Source organism: Oryx dammah, unplaced genomic scaffold (assembly GCF_014754425.2).
Source record: "Oryx dammah isolate SB20612 unplaced genomic scaffold, SCBI_Odam_1.1 HiC_scaffold_8, whole genome shotgun sequence".
Taxonomy (NCBI): domain Eukaryota; kingdom Metazoa; phylum Chordata; class Mammalia; order Artiodactyla; family Bovidae; genus Oryx; species Oryx dammah.
This window is the reverse complement of record NW_024070192.1, coordinates 144,032-162,129: the sequence shown is the minus strand read 5'-3', so window position 1 is coordinate 162,129 and position 18,098 is coordinate 144,032. Positions and strand designations below refer to the sequence as shown.

The following is an 18,098-nucleotide window of genomic DNA, read 5'->3' as shown; positions in this document are numbered from 1 at the left end:
CCCTCATACTATCCACGTTTTCTCTAAACATAACAAGTCAGAAACTGTAAGAGAACCATATAAGCTACAGCACATAACAGGTCAGTGACATCGTCATCCTTGTGGCCTCGTGGAGCACAGGACTCTTGTCAAGTCTTACACATTTAGAGTTGATACCTGATTCAAGCTTGCACTAGAGAATGTGATCATAATCCTTTTTAGATGGCTAACAATAATAACCTATATGAAAACACCGACTTTTAAATTAAGCTCTGTACTTTGGCATTAAGACAGAATGTAAACCAAAATTTTTGTTTCTCACGGGAGATTTATCTTAACAAATCAATGTTACACAAAAAAGAATAAACCTTCATACCATTTTTATGTAAATCAAGTCAACACATGATAAAATATCAACCCAAATTTTAAATAAATGCTTAATAAGACCAGACTTTCTGGCTGCAAAAGTGTTGGCAGTTTGCAAGAAGGACTAAGGTACCTCTGCATTATTATAAAAAGCTGTGCTATTTTTCTCCTGCACATCTTCCCCTCGTGCTGTAAAGAAGGTTAGGGGGTAGAACTCCTTGTGTGCTGGTTGCTTTCCACTGGCCATCAGCTTGCCCTCATAGAAGAGCTCAGAGGTGTAACTGCAGAAAAAGACCAAAATAAATAAATAAGTAAAAAGTAATTGAGCTCCAAAATTAATTTTACCCATAAGAAACAAAAATTACCAGTCAAATCTAATGTTGCTATATTCCCATGATTAATTTTAATCCAAACATCTAATATCCATGATGCTAAGATTTCCTCCAAAATTAATGACAGCAATACAAATACTGTAGGCTCCTGGTATACCCCTGCTATATGAACTGACCTGGGGAAGGCATGAAGCCAGAGTACAGAAAGAAAAGGGAAAAATAATGACAGTTCAATTCTAAATGAGAATGTTGCTCTATAAGGAAATTTGCTAGCTGTTACGGTTCCCTACACTAAAATTACTTTAAATGTGTATTTTGATTTATGTGGATCATATACTTCTGCAAACAAAGATCTGCAGGCACCGAAACGACACACATAGCTGAGGGCATTCCAGTCTCCAACTGTGAACTGAATGCTCTTCACTAAGGGAGACACTGCCTAGTCCTTGATTCATCACTGACTGCAGCAAACGACTGGCAACAGCATAGGAGCCACAAGTGGAGAGAAAGATAAAAGCCGTAGTTGAATCTAAATTTATTTTTCTCTCTCCTGTTGCTTTCACAGAGACCTAAAATGATTTTCCCATGACCACCATAATCAATATTAGTAAATTACATTAAATTTGAAAAAGTCTCAAACTTTGGTGGTGATCGTGATTGGACTAAGCACAAAGGGCTCCCGGGGTTGGTCTGGGTGAGGCTGGAGGGCACTCTGGCCTGTGGCTATTCAGTGAGCTGCCGCTCATGATACTTTTCCTTTCAATGATGCGCACTCTATTTAATAGAAGCTAAACTTTTATTACTAAATTTCATGGTTTTCCTTCCTTCCTTTCTCCCTCCCATCCTCCCTTTCTTCAAAACAGATTCCTTGCGTAACACAACCGGACACATCTTCATAAGCCATTATGCAGTCTGTCAATTATTTGCTTATTATATCATGTAGTTTTACATACACAGCATGTATTCAGTCACAGAAAAAGGTGTTATAGCTAGTAGAAACTGAAGATCTGTCTCCAGAACAGCCCTGCTATAGAAAATTACAGCTAATTCCTGCTGCTGCTAAGTCACTTCAGTCGTGTCTGACTCTGTGCAACTCCACAGACGGCAGCCCACCAGGCTCTGCAGTCCCTGGGATTCTCCAGGCAAGAACAGTGGAGTGGGCAGCCATTTCCTTCTCCAATGCATGAAAGTGAAAAGTGAAAGTGGAGTCGCTCAGTCGTGTCCGACTCTGTGCGACCCCATGGACTGCAGCCCACCAGGCTCCTCTGTCCATGGGATTTTCCAGGCAAGAGTACTGGAGTGGGGTGCCATTGCCTTCTCCAAGCTAACTCTTGAGTTACAGACATAAAGCGAAACATAATTTGCAACACTCGGGGGGACACCATGTAGCTCTGCTGGGAATAACCTGTCCCTGGGACAGTGCTGTGCTCAGCCACCTCCCACCAGGCCAGACAGCGCGCCAGAGCCGGGAGCTCACACCTACTTGATGATAGCTTCGTGGGAGCGGTAGTTCTCACACAGGAGGATCCTACAGGGAAACTCGGCAGGGTAGTGCTCATAGAGCCGATCAAGTAACGACACGTGCAGGTTCCTCTCCCTGGCAAACTCGCTGTAAACAAAAGGACTGAGCTGTAACAGATAAAGACATGGGAGAAAATTTAACTAAATATACAAATAGTATTCTTATTAACATACTTATAAAACAATCCACCATGTTGGAACTTCTGATATACTAAATCTCAGCGTGCTGAATGCTGCAATAAGCAGAGTCAAACATATATTCTAGGAAAAACTTTACTACTATAAATAATGAGGCTAAGGTTTCCAACTTTCCTTCCAGTATGTCAACACTAACCTTGAGTTTCTGTATCCAGGTTAATAAAGGACTTCCCTGACTTAATAATAAATAGCTACTACCTTAGTAATTTTAGGAATGTGACCCATTGTATCCCTGGTGGAGTCAATCGACTGTTTCACTAAAATTAATCAACTATTCAAATGGTAAGCTGGCAACATATACAGCCTATGACTAAAAAACTTCTTTTTAATAATTAGCAGAAAGCCGTACTTACCTTGTAAAGTATAACAAACCATTCTTGACTATAACTTAGATGCTAAGAACAAAAACTAAACTACTTCTGGCAAAGTAATAAACATAGAATTTGTTCCTCTACATTCAGCTCTTTCCTAAAGGTCTGGACAATTACAATACTCTGTACGTTCAACCAATCAACTGTGACAAAAGAGAAAGAACCTTAATTTGCAGCTTTGTAAAACTGATATTTTATCAGAAAAACTGTAGTTCTCTTTCATATATACGTATTAATAAGATCAGACAAGTTCCTTGAGATTTTGACTCATTTTTTATTTTAATTTCCCATGTAATGAAAAATTTAACGCTTCAGGAAAACAAATGTTGGGGACAGGAACTGGGGAATCATAGGGAGGATGATTTAAATTTATTCAGTAAAGAAAAGAATCAAATAATCCTACTGTAGAGAACTGAACTTCAAATTAACAAACATGAAAATGGTAACACTGATAACTTTATTCATTCTACTCTCTATCCAAAGGAAATAAAGTGGTAGGGTAACAATTTTCCTTCACAAATACCAACATTTTTCACTCTGTGCGACCCCATAGACGGCAGCCCACCAGTCTCCCCTATCCCTGGGACTCTCCAGGCAAGAATACTGGAGTGGGTTGCCATTTCCTTCTCCAATGCATGAAAGTGAAAAGTGAAAGCGAAGACGGCCAGTCGTGTCCAATTCCTAGCAACCCCATGGACTGCAGCCCACCAGCCTCCTCCATCCATGGTATTCTCCAGGCGAGAGTACTGGAGTGGGGTGCCATTGCCTTCTCCCACCATTAGTACAGAAACATTTAAAGTACTTGAACCGAAATGCGTGGCACAATTTCACAGGGTGCTTTAGAAAACAAACAAGATACTAAACATCAAAGCACAGCACAGGCTCCTTCCGCCGCCTTGGGGGGGCCTACCTGCATGTGGTCGCCAGCCAGGACAACCCGCGTGTGTCTCCTCGCTAGTGCCAGGGGCATGATGGTTTCACATTCCATGGCCTGAGCAGCCTCGTCCAGCAAGATGTGAGTAAAAAACCCTACAAGGCACAGGGCGAACACAGGACAGCACGTTACAGCAGTGGTGAAGGGGGGAGCCCTGCCTTGTCTGTTCAGGGGAGAACTCAGAGGCCTACTCTAAGAGTTCTGAGTGCTCTCATGCCAGCCCTCAATTTAGGAGGCTGTATGTACATTTCAGTCACTATTTAGAAACAGAGGCTGAAAAGAATAACTATTTTACTCAGTAACAGACAATAAATGGCACCTGGACCTCCTAGCCTCCAGACTAACAGGTTCCATCACTGCACGTGAAAGAGGTTAAAGTTCAAGAGAGCCGCTGCCGCCGCCGCCGCTACCGCTGCTGCTAAGTCACTTCAGTCTCCGACTCTGTGCAGCCCCATAGACGGCAGCGCACTAGGCTCCCCCGTCCCTGGGACTCTCCAGGCAAGAATACTGGAGTGGGGTGCCATTTCCTTCTCTAATACATGAAAGTGAAAAGTGAAAGTGAAGTCACGTAGTCCTGTCCAACTCTTCGCGACCCCATGGACTGCAGCCCACCAGGCTCCTCTGTCCATGGGATATTCCAGGCAAGAGGACTGGAGTGGGCTGCCATTGCCTTCTCCACAAGATAGCAGCTCTCACCACAAAGAAAAGCTAGCAATGAAACAGTGACAGGCCCAGTGTCTTTTAAAACACCTAAAATAAAACAATGGTAGTTCATGAGTAACTTTAGCTTAAACCTACATATTAGACATTAAGATAAAGAATATCGTACCCAGAATCTAATATAAAAGAGAAAGTTATCCATCTTTGACCAAAAACAAAGGTTATCTATTAGCAAATTCACTATTTTGATTATTTAGGTTTACTTTGCATATGAGTGTGTGTGTGCACGTGTGTTTGTGTGTATAGACAGATTATATATAATTTTTTAGTCTAAGAACCTATCCTGGTTGGAAAAAAAAAAAAATCACCAGTCTGAAAAAAAATGATACAACAAGCATCAAAAATGTACATCATCAAATATTCCCCAGATGCAAACACCCCAGGTCTGGCTCACTGCTGTCGCTCACGGCTGAACACAGGAGTCTGTGGACAAGATGAAGAACCTGTGCCCTTCCCTGAGGGGGAACAGAGTGGGAGTCTCCCTGCTGTCTCCACGTGCAGGAGTGAATGCTGCCCCTGCTGCCAGCTCCCTGAGCAGGGGGCGGGGGGGGGGGCCCTGCTTTCACTCCACAGCAGAGAACAGTTTCTCAACAGAACGGCTGGCTATAAACACTCTAGGTTATTTAGCCTCCTGTGAGTTGACCCAAGAACCTAACCTCTATTTCTCTGAATAGCAATGAGTTCCAAACAGTCCGTTTATACAGCTTTCTAATGCAACTTGTTTCTAGGTTGGAAACTTTCTAAATCTAACTGACTGACAGGAATAACCACCACCACTACCTTCATCGTGGCCCATTCAAATAAACGGCTGTGCTGACAGTACAAGTATCAGTAACTGTTGTCTGTTTAATGGCAGTGGCCCAAGCATGATGTGGACACATGCAATTTTCTCCCTGTTTAGGAGAACTTGTGCTTTTTGTTCTGTAAGAATAATTAAAAGATGACTATATAATTACAGGGTCGAATTGGAAAAACTGAAACTAGTGAAAAAAATCTACTGTTTCTGTTGGATAACGTTTTAATTAAATATAATCAGGCTTAAATCAGGAATTGAATAAATCCTGAAATTGTTATACTACAGCTTAAGAGAGCAAAAGAAACCTAAGTTAGTCAAACTGATTTAGCCTGGGCCTTGGTTGTCTAGCCTCTAAAATAACCCTCCATGAGTTGACATGAGAATTAAAGTATAAACAATGCCAAAAACAAATCAGGTAGCTGACTTCCAATAAGTGTACTACACTCTTGCTCTTCAAAGCCATTCTTTACTCTTCACAAAACTATACTGTTTAGGAGATTTGGGTATTTAATTTATGTGGCAAATATGCAGAGTATAATCATAAAGTAATGAGACTGATTGTTAAATAAACATACCAAAATTAACATTGCAAATAAGTGTTGTTCCATCAAAGAAGTCAGTTGAGAGGAAATATAACTCATTCCAATGGATGCAGCCACTGTTCAAAACATTTTTGAAACTGTGCTTTTGTAACTGCCCTCACCAGCCAGCTATGAGCTGCGTGCACAAGAAAAATAAGTCTCATTACATGAGAGGCACGTCTCTCTTTCTTTTTTATACCCCTAATGGTATTGCTCAGTTTGATAACCTACCTTATTTACCAGACACATCTCCGAAAGATTTTGAAGCTTTTCTAAAATTAAATCTACCTTCAAAAGAGAAAGTTTGGCCACTGTTCATTTTTTAAGATAAACAGAGGTTTCTCAAGGGCCTCCAGGTGTCTATGCCCTGGGTCAGGTGCCAGGAATACAAGGTGAAGGGAACTGTCTCTACCTTTCAGAAATGGAAAAGAACTTGGCCCTGGCTCGGAAAGCAATTCCAAAAGGAGAGAGAACGCACTGAGCGATGTCAACAACTGTGACATAAGAACGAGAAATGAATGTCCTTCCAAAGCAACTATCTTATTAAAGTGACATCACATTCTGATGGTTAAGCTTTGCCATATTTATCAGAACTTTCATACCCTATATCTGTACTTTCTATATTTGATTTTACATAGTTCCCGTAATTAAATATAATAATCTTAATAGTATGTCAAAAAACCTATTATAATTGTTGTCTCCACACTGTATTAATGCACAAGTATTTTAAAATTATATACTTGAGAAAACTGTTAAAAAAAAAACGAAACTGTCCAACTTTGAATTTCTCACATGAGCAATATTAAGTATCATCTGATCAATCAGAGAACAAGACAAAGTAACAGTCACTAAAATGTCTAAACTAGGGATCGATAATTTTTTCTGTGTAAAGGGCCAAACAGTGACATTTCAGGTTTTTTCCTAGCCATGCAATCTGCTGCAACTACTCAACTCAGCTACTGTAGCACAAAAGCATCCACAGAAAATATAGGGAGTAAATGGGCATGACTGTGTCCCATCCAATAAAACTTTATTTACAAAGACAGTAGGCCAGACACGGCCCACACGCCAACGCCTGGTCTACACTGAATGCAGAAGCCCTGTGCATTCCCTTTCTCTGTGTCTTGAGTCAGCATACCAGGTTCGAGGTCCAGCTGACAGAGGTACTGGGAAGTGTTCAATGTGACCACTACCACTCGGTGCTTCAGAATATCTTCCTTCTGTGGCATCTGAAAGGTGGAATGTGCGCTTGAGATCAAACAGTACTGATGCACAACTGGGTGGACAGTCTTCACCCAGCGGTTTCTGAAATATACCCTATAAAAGAAGACAACAGGTCCTGTTTATGCTTATTAACATCTTATTGTGTCTGATTATCAAAACACTGAGAGTATAATTTTAAGACTGCAATACCTGGAATTTAACAAATAAATCTGATAACTGTTAACAGTCTCCTGGATTAGAATTTCACATACAATGGTGACTTCCCCCAGAATCAAGCAGAAAGTACATACACTATGATATGAAAAATATCAAATTATTTTAAGTGTTCAGATTAATTTTACAACAGAATGACACAAAAGGTTTCATAAGCATTGGTTTTCATTTTAATTGAAAACATTTCCAATTACTTTTTTCCCTGGAATATCTTACAAAAATAACATTTTAATTGTTTATGCTAATAAAAAAACAATGAATTGCATACTTACAAGAGATTTCAAAAGTTACTTGCATTTTCACTTTAGAATACAGTCTTATACCTATATTTAAGCAGATCTTTATCTAAAGTTCTGGAGATTTAAAAATAAATTTAAATTCTGGACAACCAGAAAATCTTAAAAGCATCTCTTCTATTAATTGCAAAAGAAAAATATAAATAGGACTCATGCAACAGATTACTAAGACGGTATACAAATATCTCATCCACCTTCCTCCCATCTCTAACTCACCCCATCACAAAGATCCACTGGGCACCTAGCCACTACAGCCCAGCACAGAGGCAAATCCCATGGCCTGCAAGCTTTCATGAAGACTTTGGGTTTACTGTGATTTTAACAGAAAGCCATCGGAGAGTTGTAACAAGGCACGTGTCACGTGACATGACTTATGTTATTAGAGGACCACTCTGTTTCTGTAGACAGAATATACAGTTCCGGAGGCAGGGAAGATGGCTGGACTGTGGGGTGCTGGTAAATGCTGAACAGTCAGCTTTCAGGAGCAGAGGGCACGGCCTGATCTGTAGTATTTGCTGGTCTCTGTGCCATAAAACTTACTATCGTGGCCCGTCGCGAGCTACCAACATGATGTTACTAAACGGCAACTGGGAAGACACGCACATGGCTGGCTCTCACAAACCAGCACAGGCTGCTCCATCCCACCCAGACCACGGGAGGCAGGGGCAGCGCCGGGCAGGGAGACCAGCTAGGAGGCGACTGTAAGGCTCTGGGTAAGAGAAACCAAGTGTGCGAACCAAGGTGGTAGCAGCAGAGATGTGAAAGTGGTCAGACCCACTATACACTCTGAGAGGAACACTAACAGGATTTACTGGTCTACTAGATGTGGAATTTAAGAGAAAGGGTGATTCCGTGGCTTTGAAACTAGATGAGCGGCAGCGGTGATGATACAGAAGAACAAGTTTGGGGTGGGAATCGAGAATTCAGTCTTGAGTATATTTATTAGCAGACACCCAAGTAGAGATATCCAGTAATAAATGGCATTTGTAAGCGTGGAGAATGCTCTAGATGAGAAAATACAATAGAGTTAAACCTGAAGACTAGAAGAGCTCGCCTGGAGAACAGAGTAGTTAGAAAGGAAACTAGCTGGAAGAATGGTCAAGGGACCACCTCGACATGCAGAGACTGGGCAAGGAGAGGCGCAGGGGGGAGACTGGGCAAGGAGGGGAGACTGGGCAAGGAGAGGCGTGGGGGGAGACTGGCAAACAGCAGTCAATGAAGCAGGAGAGAACTCAGGAGATGGTGGGGCCCAGTCAGGGAATGTAAACTGCCACGGCAGTAAATTGTGTGGTCATTTCCCGGGCCCATCAAGTCACTTGCAGCAGCACCTCACTCTCTGGCTGCATCCTTCCTGAAATGCCCTCTTCTCCCGGCTGCCAGGACTCAGCCTCCCCTGCTCTCCTTCCTCCTGCTCCTTGCCAGGCTGGGGTTTCTCAAGGCTGAGTCTTTAGCGCTCTCCCCTATCATCCCAGGCCCAAGGCTTCAATTACTACCAATGACCACCCTGATGACTCCTCTCTTCAGCCAAGACCTCACCTCAGCTCCAGGATGCATACTAACTGTTTGACAACTGTCTCTTCTAGAATGTTTCAAAGGCAGTTCAGATGTAATATGCACGAACACTCATCTCATGATCTTCTAGAATGTGTTTTAACCCTCCTTGAAACAATTAAAACTGCTTGTCCTTTTTTTAAAGCAAAGCAAAAAAGAAAAAAGGATTTAATAAATGTCCCTAATTTATAATTATAATAGAGGAAAGTAACGTAATGTATTTTAAAAACATTACTATGATAGGAAGGACTGTGAAAGTAACCAATACCATTCCTAAAACATGTAAAAATTTTAAACATGTTTTAGGCTTTAATAAAAAATATTTAAGCAGATCAGCAAGTCAGAATTTACTTTTAAATATACGGAAAACCTAATTTTACAAATTATCTGAAAAAAACTTAAAAATTATGATTCACACACTAAAGTATTTAAGTATATAAATTACCAGAAATTAAACTTGAAAATGTTAGTATTTATCTTTGACTGGTAAGATTACAGATAATCTTTATTTTCTTCTTTATGTTTTTCTATATCTTCTTAAATGAACATTTCATTATAAAATTGAAAAAGTAGTTTTCAAATTATTCATCTGATCTAACTCCAGGCACTGCTTCTTCCTCAAAGACAGAACAAAAATAGAAGCTCTGAGCCTCAACACTGACTTTCTGTAGTTACCCCGGAAAGTGTCCTCAGGCTGAAGCTAGAGAGAATACAAAGTTTGATCATTAGGCCTCTTTCCTGAAAAATACAAGTTATTCTAGGGCTAACTTCAAAAAGACTTAAATCTTTCCTCAGTCCTTTCATTTTGTGAAACATCTAAGGTAGACACCATCTAGAAGATCATTTAAAACACATCCAACAACATTTTTCACCCACTCCAGTGTTCTTGCCTCGAGAATCCCAGGGACGGAGGAGCCTGGTGGGCTGCCGTCTATGGGGTCGCACAGAGTCGGACATGACTGACGTGATTTAGCAGCAGCAGCAACAACACTTTTCAAAACTGGAGAACTGACACTTTCAAGTTCATAGTATAAAATGTAAAAATGACACCAACTAAGTAATTTACATACTTCTAGAAACAAACTGTCCGTATATCCCACAAGAATTATGATGAAATTTAAAACAAAAGATTGTCTGTTAATATATTATTTCAATTCACTGCAATTTTATTTATGTATTGAATACATATGTAATGAATACCCCCAAAATATTATTACTTAAGATACTACAGAATCAGAAAGATCTGATCTATTTATTTAAAAATCTTTATAAAATAATATTTTATATCTGTCCAGGAAACACTACACTTTCTCCACAGATAGCCTTTATCTAATAGGTAAGAACTCAGCCAGAATCAGATACTGACCTTCAGAACCATACATAGAAAGAAGCTATGTTCTCCTCTGTATTCCATTTTAAAATCTTCTAACAAAGTAGTTAGTAAACACTGAAACTAAATGTCATTAAAGTGGATTCTAAAACCTCCATTCCTAAATAATTTAAGGTCGTGCTGTTGCTGCTGCTGCTGAGTCGCTTCAGTCATGTCCAATTCTGTGTGACCCCATAGACGGCAGCCCACCAGGCTCCCCCGTCCCTGGGATTCTCCAGGCAAGAACACTGGAGTGGGTTGCCATTTCCTTCTCCAATGCATGAAAGTGAAAAGCCAAAGTGAAGTCGCTCAGTCGTGTCTGACTCTTAGCGACCCCAGGGACTGTGGCCCACCAGACTCCTCCATCCATGGGACTCTCCAGGCAAGAGCACTGGAGTGGGGTGCCATCGCCTTCTCCAATTTAAGGTTGTGAGTGCGTGCTAAGTTGTTTCAGTCGTGTCTGACACTGTGACATCATAAGCTGTAGCCCGCCAGGCTTCTCTGTCCAGTGGGACTCCCCAGGCAAGAGCACTGGAGTGGGTCGCCGTGCCCTCCTCCAGGGCATCTTCCTGACCCAGGCAGCAAACCCGTGTGGCTCCTGCATTGGCAGGCGGGTGTTTTTTTTACCACTAGCGCCACCTGGGAAGCCCAATTTAAGCTTAGCTCTTGATAACTATGGAATTTTATATGTTTTAACCCTAAGTGTGCATATTTAAACACATGTACTGCTCTAGCTGTTTCTCCTTTCTGGCTGCCCTCTCCCTTTCCCACCTTTGCCAGGCCCACTCTAAACCACGGGGTGAGAAGGCGAGTCCGCCACTGTCACTCTTGCTCCAGACGACAAACCTTCAAGGTCATGTGCGGACAGTCAGTGCCCTCTGGTGTCCACTCCCCTGCACCCTGGGACAACTCAGATAAGGCTCATCTCCCCAGAGTGCGCAGCCATTCTAATCTCCTCTATTCCAGCTCCCACACCTCTCATATTTGTTGTCCATTAATCTCAGGTAATATAATTATTGGGCTTCCCAGGTGGCTCAGACAGCAAAGAATCTGCCTGTAATACAGGAGACTGGGTTCGATTCCTGGATCGGGAAGATCCCCTGGAGGAGGAAATGGCAACCAACTCCAATATTCTTGCCTAAAGAATTCCATGGCGGGAATTCAGAATTTCTGGTGGGCTAAAGTCCATGGGGTTGCAAAGAGTTGGATGTGACTGAGCAACTAACACTGGCTATAATAGATGGTACTAATAAACTCTAGCATTTCAATGCACTAACTTTTCTAGCAAATACATTCACAAGTCAACATCTTTCCTCAACATAAAACTATGGTGAAAATATAAGGCCACATAAAGAAAATAAATCGGGGAGCCAAGCCTTTTCTTATTTTATTCCACTTACTAAATGAAATAACATGAAATTTTTATGTAAGTAAATTTAACTATCTTTTGCCAGAGGGCAAGTTTCTATACTTGGGCCACTCTACTGGAATACATTGGATCATAACTCATCAAACATAGTTTTACACAGTAAAAGCCAAAAGCCATGCTAGCCAATTAATGGATTTCAGTGTTGATCAGCAACAGCTGTCATGGCCCCGGGGTCAAATGACCTACGGTGGGTCAGCCAAGAGTTGAGGGACCTTCACCCCACTGTTTCCAAGCCAAGTACGATAATAAATGAGACTGTCACAATTCTTATGTAACACACATATACAAACACACAAACATAAGCCCACACACAAGCTCTACCAACAGTAAAATATCGTATCTCCACTGAGGTAAGAACACACATAGAAAGAATGCTATTCTAACTCAATTTCACTTATAAGCTAAAAAAGATTAGAATATGAGGCAAACTAGTTTACTGATTAATTTATCCACTGGTAAATACCACATTTTCATTTATGGTGATTGTATCCATGTGATATTTTCCTATCAAATAAAACTGAATTCTACTTAAAATAATTATCTCTTCTCTCATCCGTCTTGAGAGTAGAAGCAGTACCGTGTGGACACCTGTGCTAACAGGCCGTGCCGCGTTTTCCCTTTTGCTCTTTTTCATGGAACTGTTACATCATCCAAATGGCTTTGCTTATGGTTATTCAAGAATTAAATAGTGTAACCTCATTTTTCCATGCCTAGGCTCAGCTAGAAATAAAAAGTTAGTGAATTATGATTCGAAAGTGTGGTTAGAAATTAATTTTTAAACAATAATTGTATTTGAACAACACAGGGCATGACATATTAGTTTGTAAAATGGCAAAACTAAATATTAATTCATACAACAATGAAAGCAAATGGTATAATAAATAACCATTTAATGACTCTTTATTGTTTTCTGAAGAAAAGGATTTTATTCCCCCACAATCCTGTATTTAAGAACATTTCATATCCATATACACTTAGAGGACTTACATTAACCTAGAATTTTCTTTGACACTTTATCTCTTAAATGATAGCAAAGAGTTGTAAATACCAGTCAATTACGTTTTGTTGCAGAAATCACTTCAATTTCACGCTTCTCTAATGTATAGTGCCTATTAAATTACCTGCATGATCACAGTCAAAATTTTATTTCCATACTGAACTATCACTGCATGACTACTCTGCCATGCAAAATATACTACAAATTTAATTAAAATTGGTATAAACATAAATGTATTATTTTGTCATGGTAGTTTTTAGAGGAACACATCAAAACTGGGTTAGATTGTAACAACATTTTTTTACATACAAAACTTAAAAAAGGATGTCTTTCTCTTAATGTTTAAGAAATGAATGGTCAAAAATTTTTAAATTTTTCCTTAAATAGTTTCTTCAAAAGGCATAACCTCCAAATGCCAATGCACAGTTAAAGATTTTGGTTTTCTCAACGTTACTGAAATCTTGATAGACACCTTTTCTTAAGAATAATAAAGTATGATACAGATACATAATAAGCCTTAAAAAAATACCTGAGAGGTCTTGCCTGGGGATTGCCTGCTTCTACATATGGATGTAAATAATCCTTTATGTAGAGATCAGCAGCACTATTAGAATGGGTGCAAATGAGAATCCTGCTGAAATAAATGGTGCAAATAAAAAGAATGATACAACACAAAACTATTCAAGCAGTATAACACCAAAAAAAAGCAGTGGCCATTTTAATAGAATACATTTCCCTCAACCTACTCAGTAACCTCTAACATATTCAATTATGCTTGTAGGTAATTATTCTTAAAGCTTAACTACTCTCTAAGCTGTAAAGGACACAACTTCCCCCAAATTATGTTTTAAATCATATAAAATTATTTTTAAAAAACCCAACCCTTTTAACTCTAATGTTTATCACAACTCTTAGCAGACTCAGCATTTGGATGACTGTTTAAAAGCTACCATTCTCTATGTTACCAATTTTTTAAAACAGTATGTTTTCAGAAAATTCAAATTTTAGTGCTTTGGGGTCTGAGTGTGGGCTCTTTTGGGGTCTTTTTATAATTTTATTTTTAAAAACTTTACAAGCAAGATGAAAACTGTCTTGCTAGCCCTTGCTCTGCTTTCACAACAAGGACACAAGCTGTGCCCTACCGACGAGATCAGAGCACGTGCACCGCCGGCTTACCTGGTCTCCTGTTGCTGGAGGATGTGCTTGACGGCCTGAGCTAGAGTGAAAGTCTTGCCTGTCCCGTATGGGCCGATGATGAGTACAGGAGGCAACTGTATTGAAAGTGGGGTTGTAATGGCCAGAACAGCCTCTTTCTGTTTTGCATTTAGCCGAGGATCCAACTGTTCATCCCATTGCCTAAAGAAAATTAAAATGTAAGTTATTTTAAACATAACATGACATATAGGTATCCTGAATTTCAATGAACCATTAAAAATACTGAAATAATATAGCACCTATAATAACAAATGCATATTCTAAAACTACATGTTAAAAATTCCCCAAACAGAGTCAGTATAGGGTGTTCTACTGCGATGACCAGGGTTCACTGCAGCTATCTTGTCCTTTCCAGGTACACAAGACTCTGCTAGCTAACCTAAAGACATCACAACACACTTCTGGCCGAGCTGCTACCATGCCTATAAACAGTAATAGCAATGTCTCAAAAGTGCACTTTCCCTCTTAGATAAAAGCACCAGGAAATTTTTTTCTGGTAATAATGTATTAGCAGTTTCTTTGCATAGGAAATTAAATGCCAAAGTGAAACTAATTTTCAAATTCTAAACCATTGCAAGATTTCTTAGTAAAATCTAAAATAAAAGAAAAATAAAAACCTCTGTGTGACACTGATTAACAGATATCAAACTTTTATAAAGATCTTAATTTAGAAAATAAGAGGTTTTGTTCATGGTGCTTTTTAGGTCTACCATGTCCTTTAACTTTTCTATTCATTCTATTAATTTTTGAGAGTTTGATACTGAAACTTCAACTAAAAATCTTAATTCATCTACCCAAAAAATAATTTTATAGAACTTTATGTAACTTTGTTCTGTATTCTCCAAGTTTCCTATAAATGTACTATCATACTTTCATAATTTAAAAAAGAAGACGGTTTAAGGCCAAACAAGATGACATGTTTTCTAATATCTCCACACACAATAAGGCAGGTGTGTCGTAATCTTCAGGGCAGAGACACCTGTCACGGCAGCACGAATGGCTCCGTAAGGAGGTCCATCTCATTAGCGTCACTTCTCTGACTTGGCTAATTTTGAAGATTTAAACGGACAGCAGATGTTGAAAGGGATCAGACTAAGTGGAGAATCAACAGCATTCTTTCTCACAACTACAATTACAGTACTAAAGATTGCAACAACTATGGTAAAAATGGTAGAGATGTGAACCAAAATAGGAAGGGTGTGTGTAAAGAGACTCTTGGGAATTTTGCAAAATGCCTACAAAACAATCCTGAAATAGGAGAACACGGTTTAGACAGAACAATTCCCACTCTATGAGGCTACACTGTACTTAGAAGCTCACTATTTATGGAAAATCTTAACTCTTTCAGTTTTAAAAAAGTATAACAAATGCTATGTATTATTATAGAAAATTTCAAACAAATCCTACTAATGTAAAACCTTAGAAAACAAATTTTAACCATATAAGCATGTCATTACTTTTCTGATATTTACATTTTTTTTTTTAAGTAAAAACCAAAAGGACTCTGACCAGTGACACTAGATTTCCTAGAAGTAATTCACTAAAAATTCCAGGACTCCCTCATCCAATTTATTTATTCACAATTCTGCCAGTACCCAGCAATGCTCCATCTTCTGTAAGTAAGGAAATTGCTTTAGCTGAATACTGAGTCCAGATCTCATCTATGTGGCAGACATTGTGGAATGGGTCCCCCTCAAACCATCCACAGCACCCTTCTCTACCTCCTCGATTAGTGAACCTAGCCAGCAATAATACTCCTTTCTCCAGTCTCTGGAGACCCAACTCTGGTCTAAGTGGAGAGGAAAAGGAGATCTTGTCCTCACTGGCACTGCTGAGCCCCTGTACCAGCCCTGGACCACCGAGCTCTGGGTCTCAGTTACTACTTGCTTAAGGCGCAGTTAGTTCAGCAAACTGCTACCTGCATCCATACTGACCACTGTGATTCTACGATGCCTCACCCCAAGAGCTCCATAATCTGTACATGGAGATAATCACATTCCATCAGATGGATATTTTAAAGATCAAATAAGATAATGCATGCAAGTTGTTAAGAAAAACAGTTGAGCAACAAGTGCAAAGTTAATGCTGACTTCTATTACTATAATATTTTCTGAAGATTTCAGAAAAGTAAGATATTATTATATTATTTGACCAGGGCACACTTTTGAAAATAAAAGAATGTTCTTAAAATACCCTCTCATCTCTCAAACTTGGGAACTTTAATGAGACAGATATTAGACTATCGATACATCCCTAAGTGAAATCTAAGAGATTAATGATAGATTTGCAGGGATAATCCTAAGACACGTTGGTGTCTTTTGTTTCATCTGTATTGGCCATTCTATTTGTCGACTGTTTCAGTGTAAACAGATGCTTCAGAGTAGATCAGGAGCTTCATCATGTGTTGTCTCTCTAGGTTGTGGCAATGAATAATGGACATGTACAGGAAAATAAGCTGTCTTTATTTATTGTACCACCTGCTTAATAAGGAAGATTTACAATAAACATGCTGGTAAAACTTCTCTCTGATTTTCTCTCTGATTAAAAAACATGTAACGTCTCTCCATTTACTCTTCATTTAAAGGTTATTTTATTTCCTGAACCAATTTAATGTTAAGTTCTTTTTTTTTTCCTGGTCTAATGCATTGTTATTATTAATTTATAGGCTACATCCTCAAGAATAATTTCTCAATTTCATTTATCTTTGCATATTTCATCTTATTCCAGAAAAGATTTTAAATAGCTAACAGTTTCTTAAAACTCCTAGACTCAGATACATTTTAATTGCTATTTAAATTATAGTGGTATGAAATCTCTTTCTGCTCGAAAGTTTTCTGCTATTTGACATTTCCTTACTGTTCCAGTTAACACCATCAGTGGAATCTGAATATACTGCTATATACAAAATATTTTTCAGAAGTGAGTATATCAAGGAAACACCTAAAAGTTTACTGGTATGGCTTCACATTTAAAACCCTAATTTTCTTCTTTAAACATGATATTCTTATTAGCTTAAATGTGTCATATATTAATAATGTACAAGGCCATGCTGGAGATCCAAAGAGAAATAAGATATGGTCTCTTCTAAAAAGCTCAGAGTCTAATGAGAACAGAAATGTATACAACTGAGAAAAATTTACTTTGGAGAAATTATGCTTGAAAGTACAAAACTGACTGAAAGAAGCAAGTAGTAGGCATCAGTAAGTATCTATCTGGTGAAATAATGAAATGGAAAGGTCAGGTTCATTTTCTTTAGGACAGGGCCCTTAAGCTGAACCAAATCTTAAAGGACAGACAGATTCTCCAATAGATCAATACTGGGCACAGATGGTTTCAGGGCGAAACCACAGAGCGAGAGCACAGGGCTGGGATAGGAAATGCAGGGTTTCATGAGGGTGAAGTTCCAGGCCCACAAGACGAGGAAGTTCTGGAGGTTAGGCAGCCCTGTGAGTACAGTTGGCACGCTCGCACTATGCACTTGAAAACCGTTAAGATGCTAAATCTTACGTAGATTTTACCAGTTTTTTTTTTTTTTAAGGCCTTTTTTTGGTGGCTCAGAGGTTAAACCGTCTGCCTCCAATGCGGGAGACCCAGGTTCTAATCCTGGGTCGGGAAGATCCCCTGGAGAAGGAAATGGCAACCCACTCCAGTATTCTTTCCTGGAGAATCCCATGGACTGAGGAGCCTGGTGGACTGCAGTCCACGGGGTCACAAAGGGTCGGACACGACTGAGTGACTTTACTTACTTACTTTTTTAAAGATAAGGAAGCAACTAAGTGCAGGGCAAATTGAACAAACATCAGGGTAATCCAATATGGCTAGTGCATGAGGATTTAGAGGGAGAAAGGGGGAGTAAAGTAGGAGAAACTATGAGAAATCTGAAAAGATACTGTTGGAAAGCACTGTCCGTCAATGAGACACATAGTGAGAGTTTTGTATTAGGATGTTCAGATTTTATCTACATATGAAGGAGATGCCTTCAGAGGTGTGTATGCAATGGTTATTT

At 39.4% G+C, this 18,098-nt stretch overlaps 1 protein-coding gene across 3 annotated transcripts in view; it reads right to left on the bottom strand.

Moving 5' to 3' along the window:
- Positions 1-18,098, bottom strand: part of HELZ (helicase with zinc finger) — a 149,428-nt gene that overhangs the window by 62,235 nt on the left and 69,095 nt on the right. For all 3 annotated transcript variants that reach the window (XM_040244371.1, XM_040244372.1, XM_040244373.1), the window contains 6 exons: positions 14,054-14,233; positions 13,407-13,511; positions 6,937-7,115; positions 3,678-3,796; positions 2,161-2,306; positions 479-626 (listed from right to left, as the gene is read on the bottom strand). In XM_040244371.1, the coding sequence (XP_040100305.1) occupies positions 479-626; positions 2,161-2,306; positions 3,678-3,796; positions 6,937-7,115; positions 13,407-13,511; positions 14,054-14,233 (877 nt within the window). The remainder of the gene's footprint in view (positions 1-478; positions 627-2,160; positions 2,307-3,677; positions 3,797-6,936; positions 7,116-13,406; positions 13,512-14,053; positions 14,234-18,098) is intronic.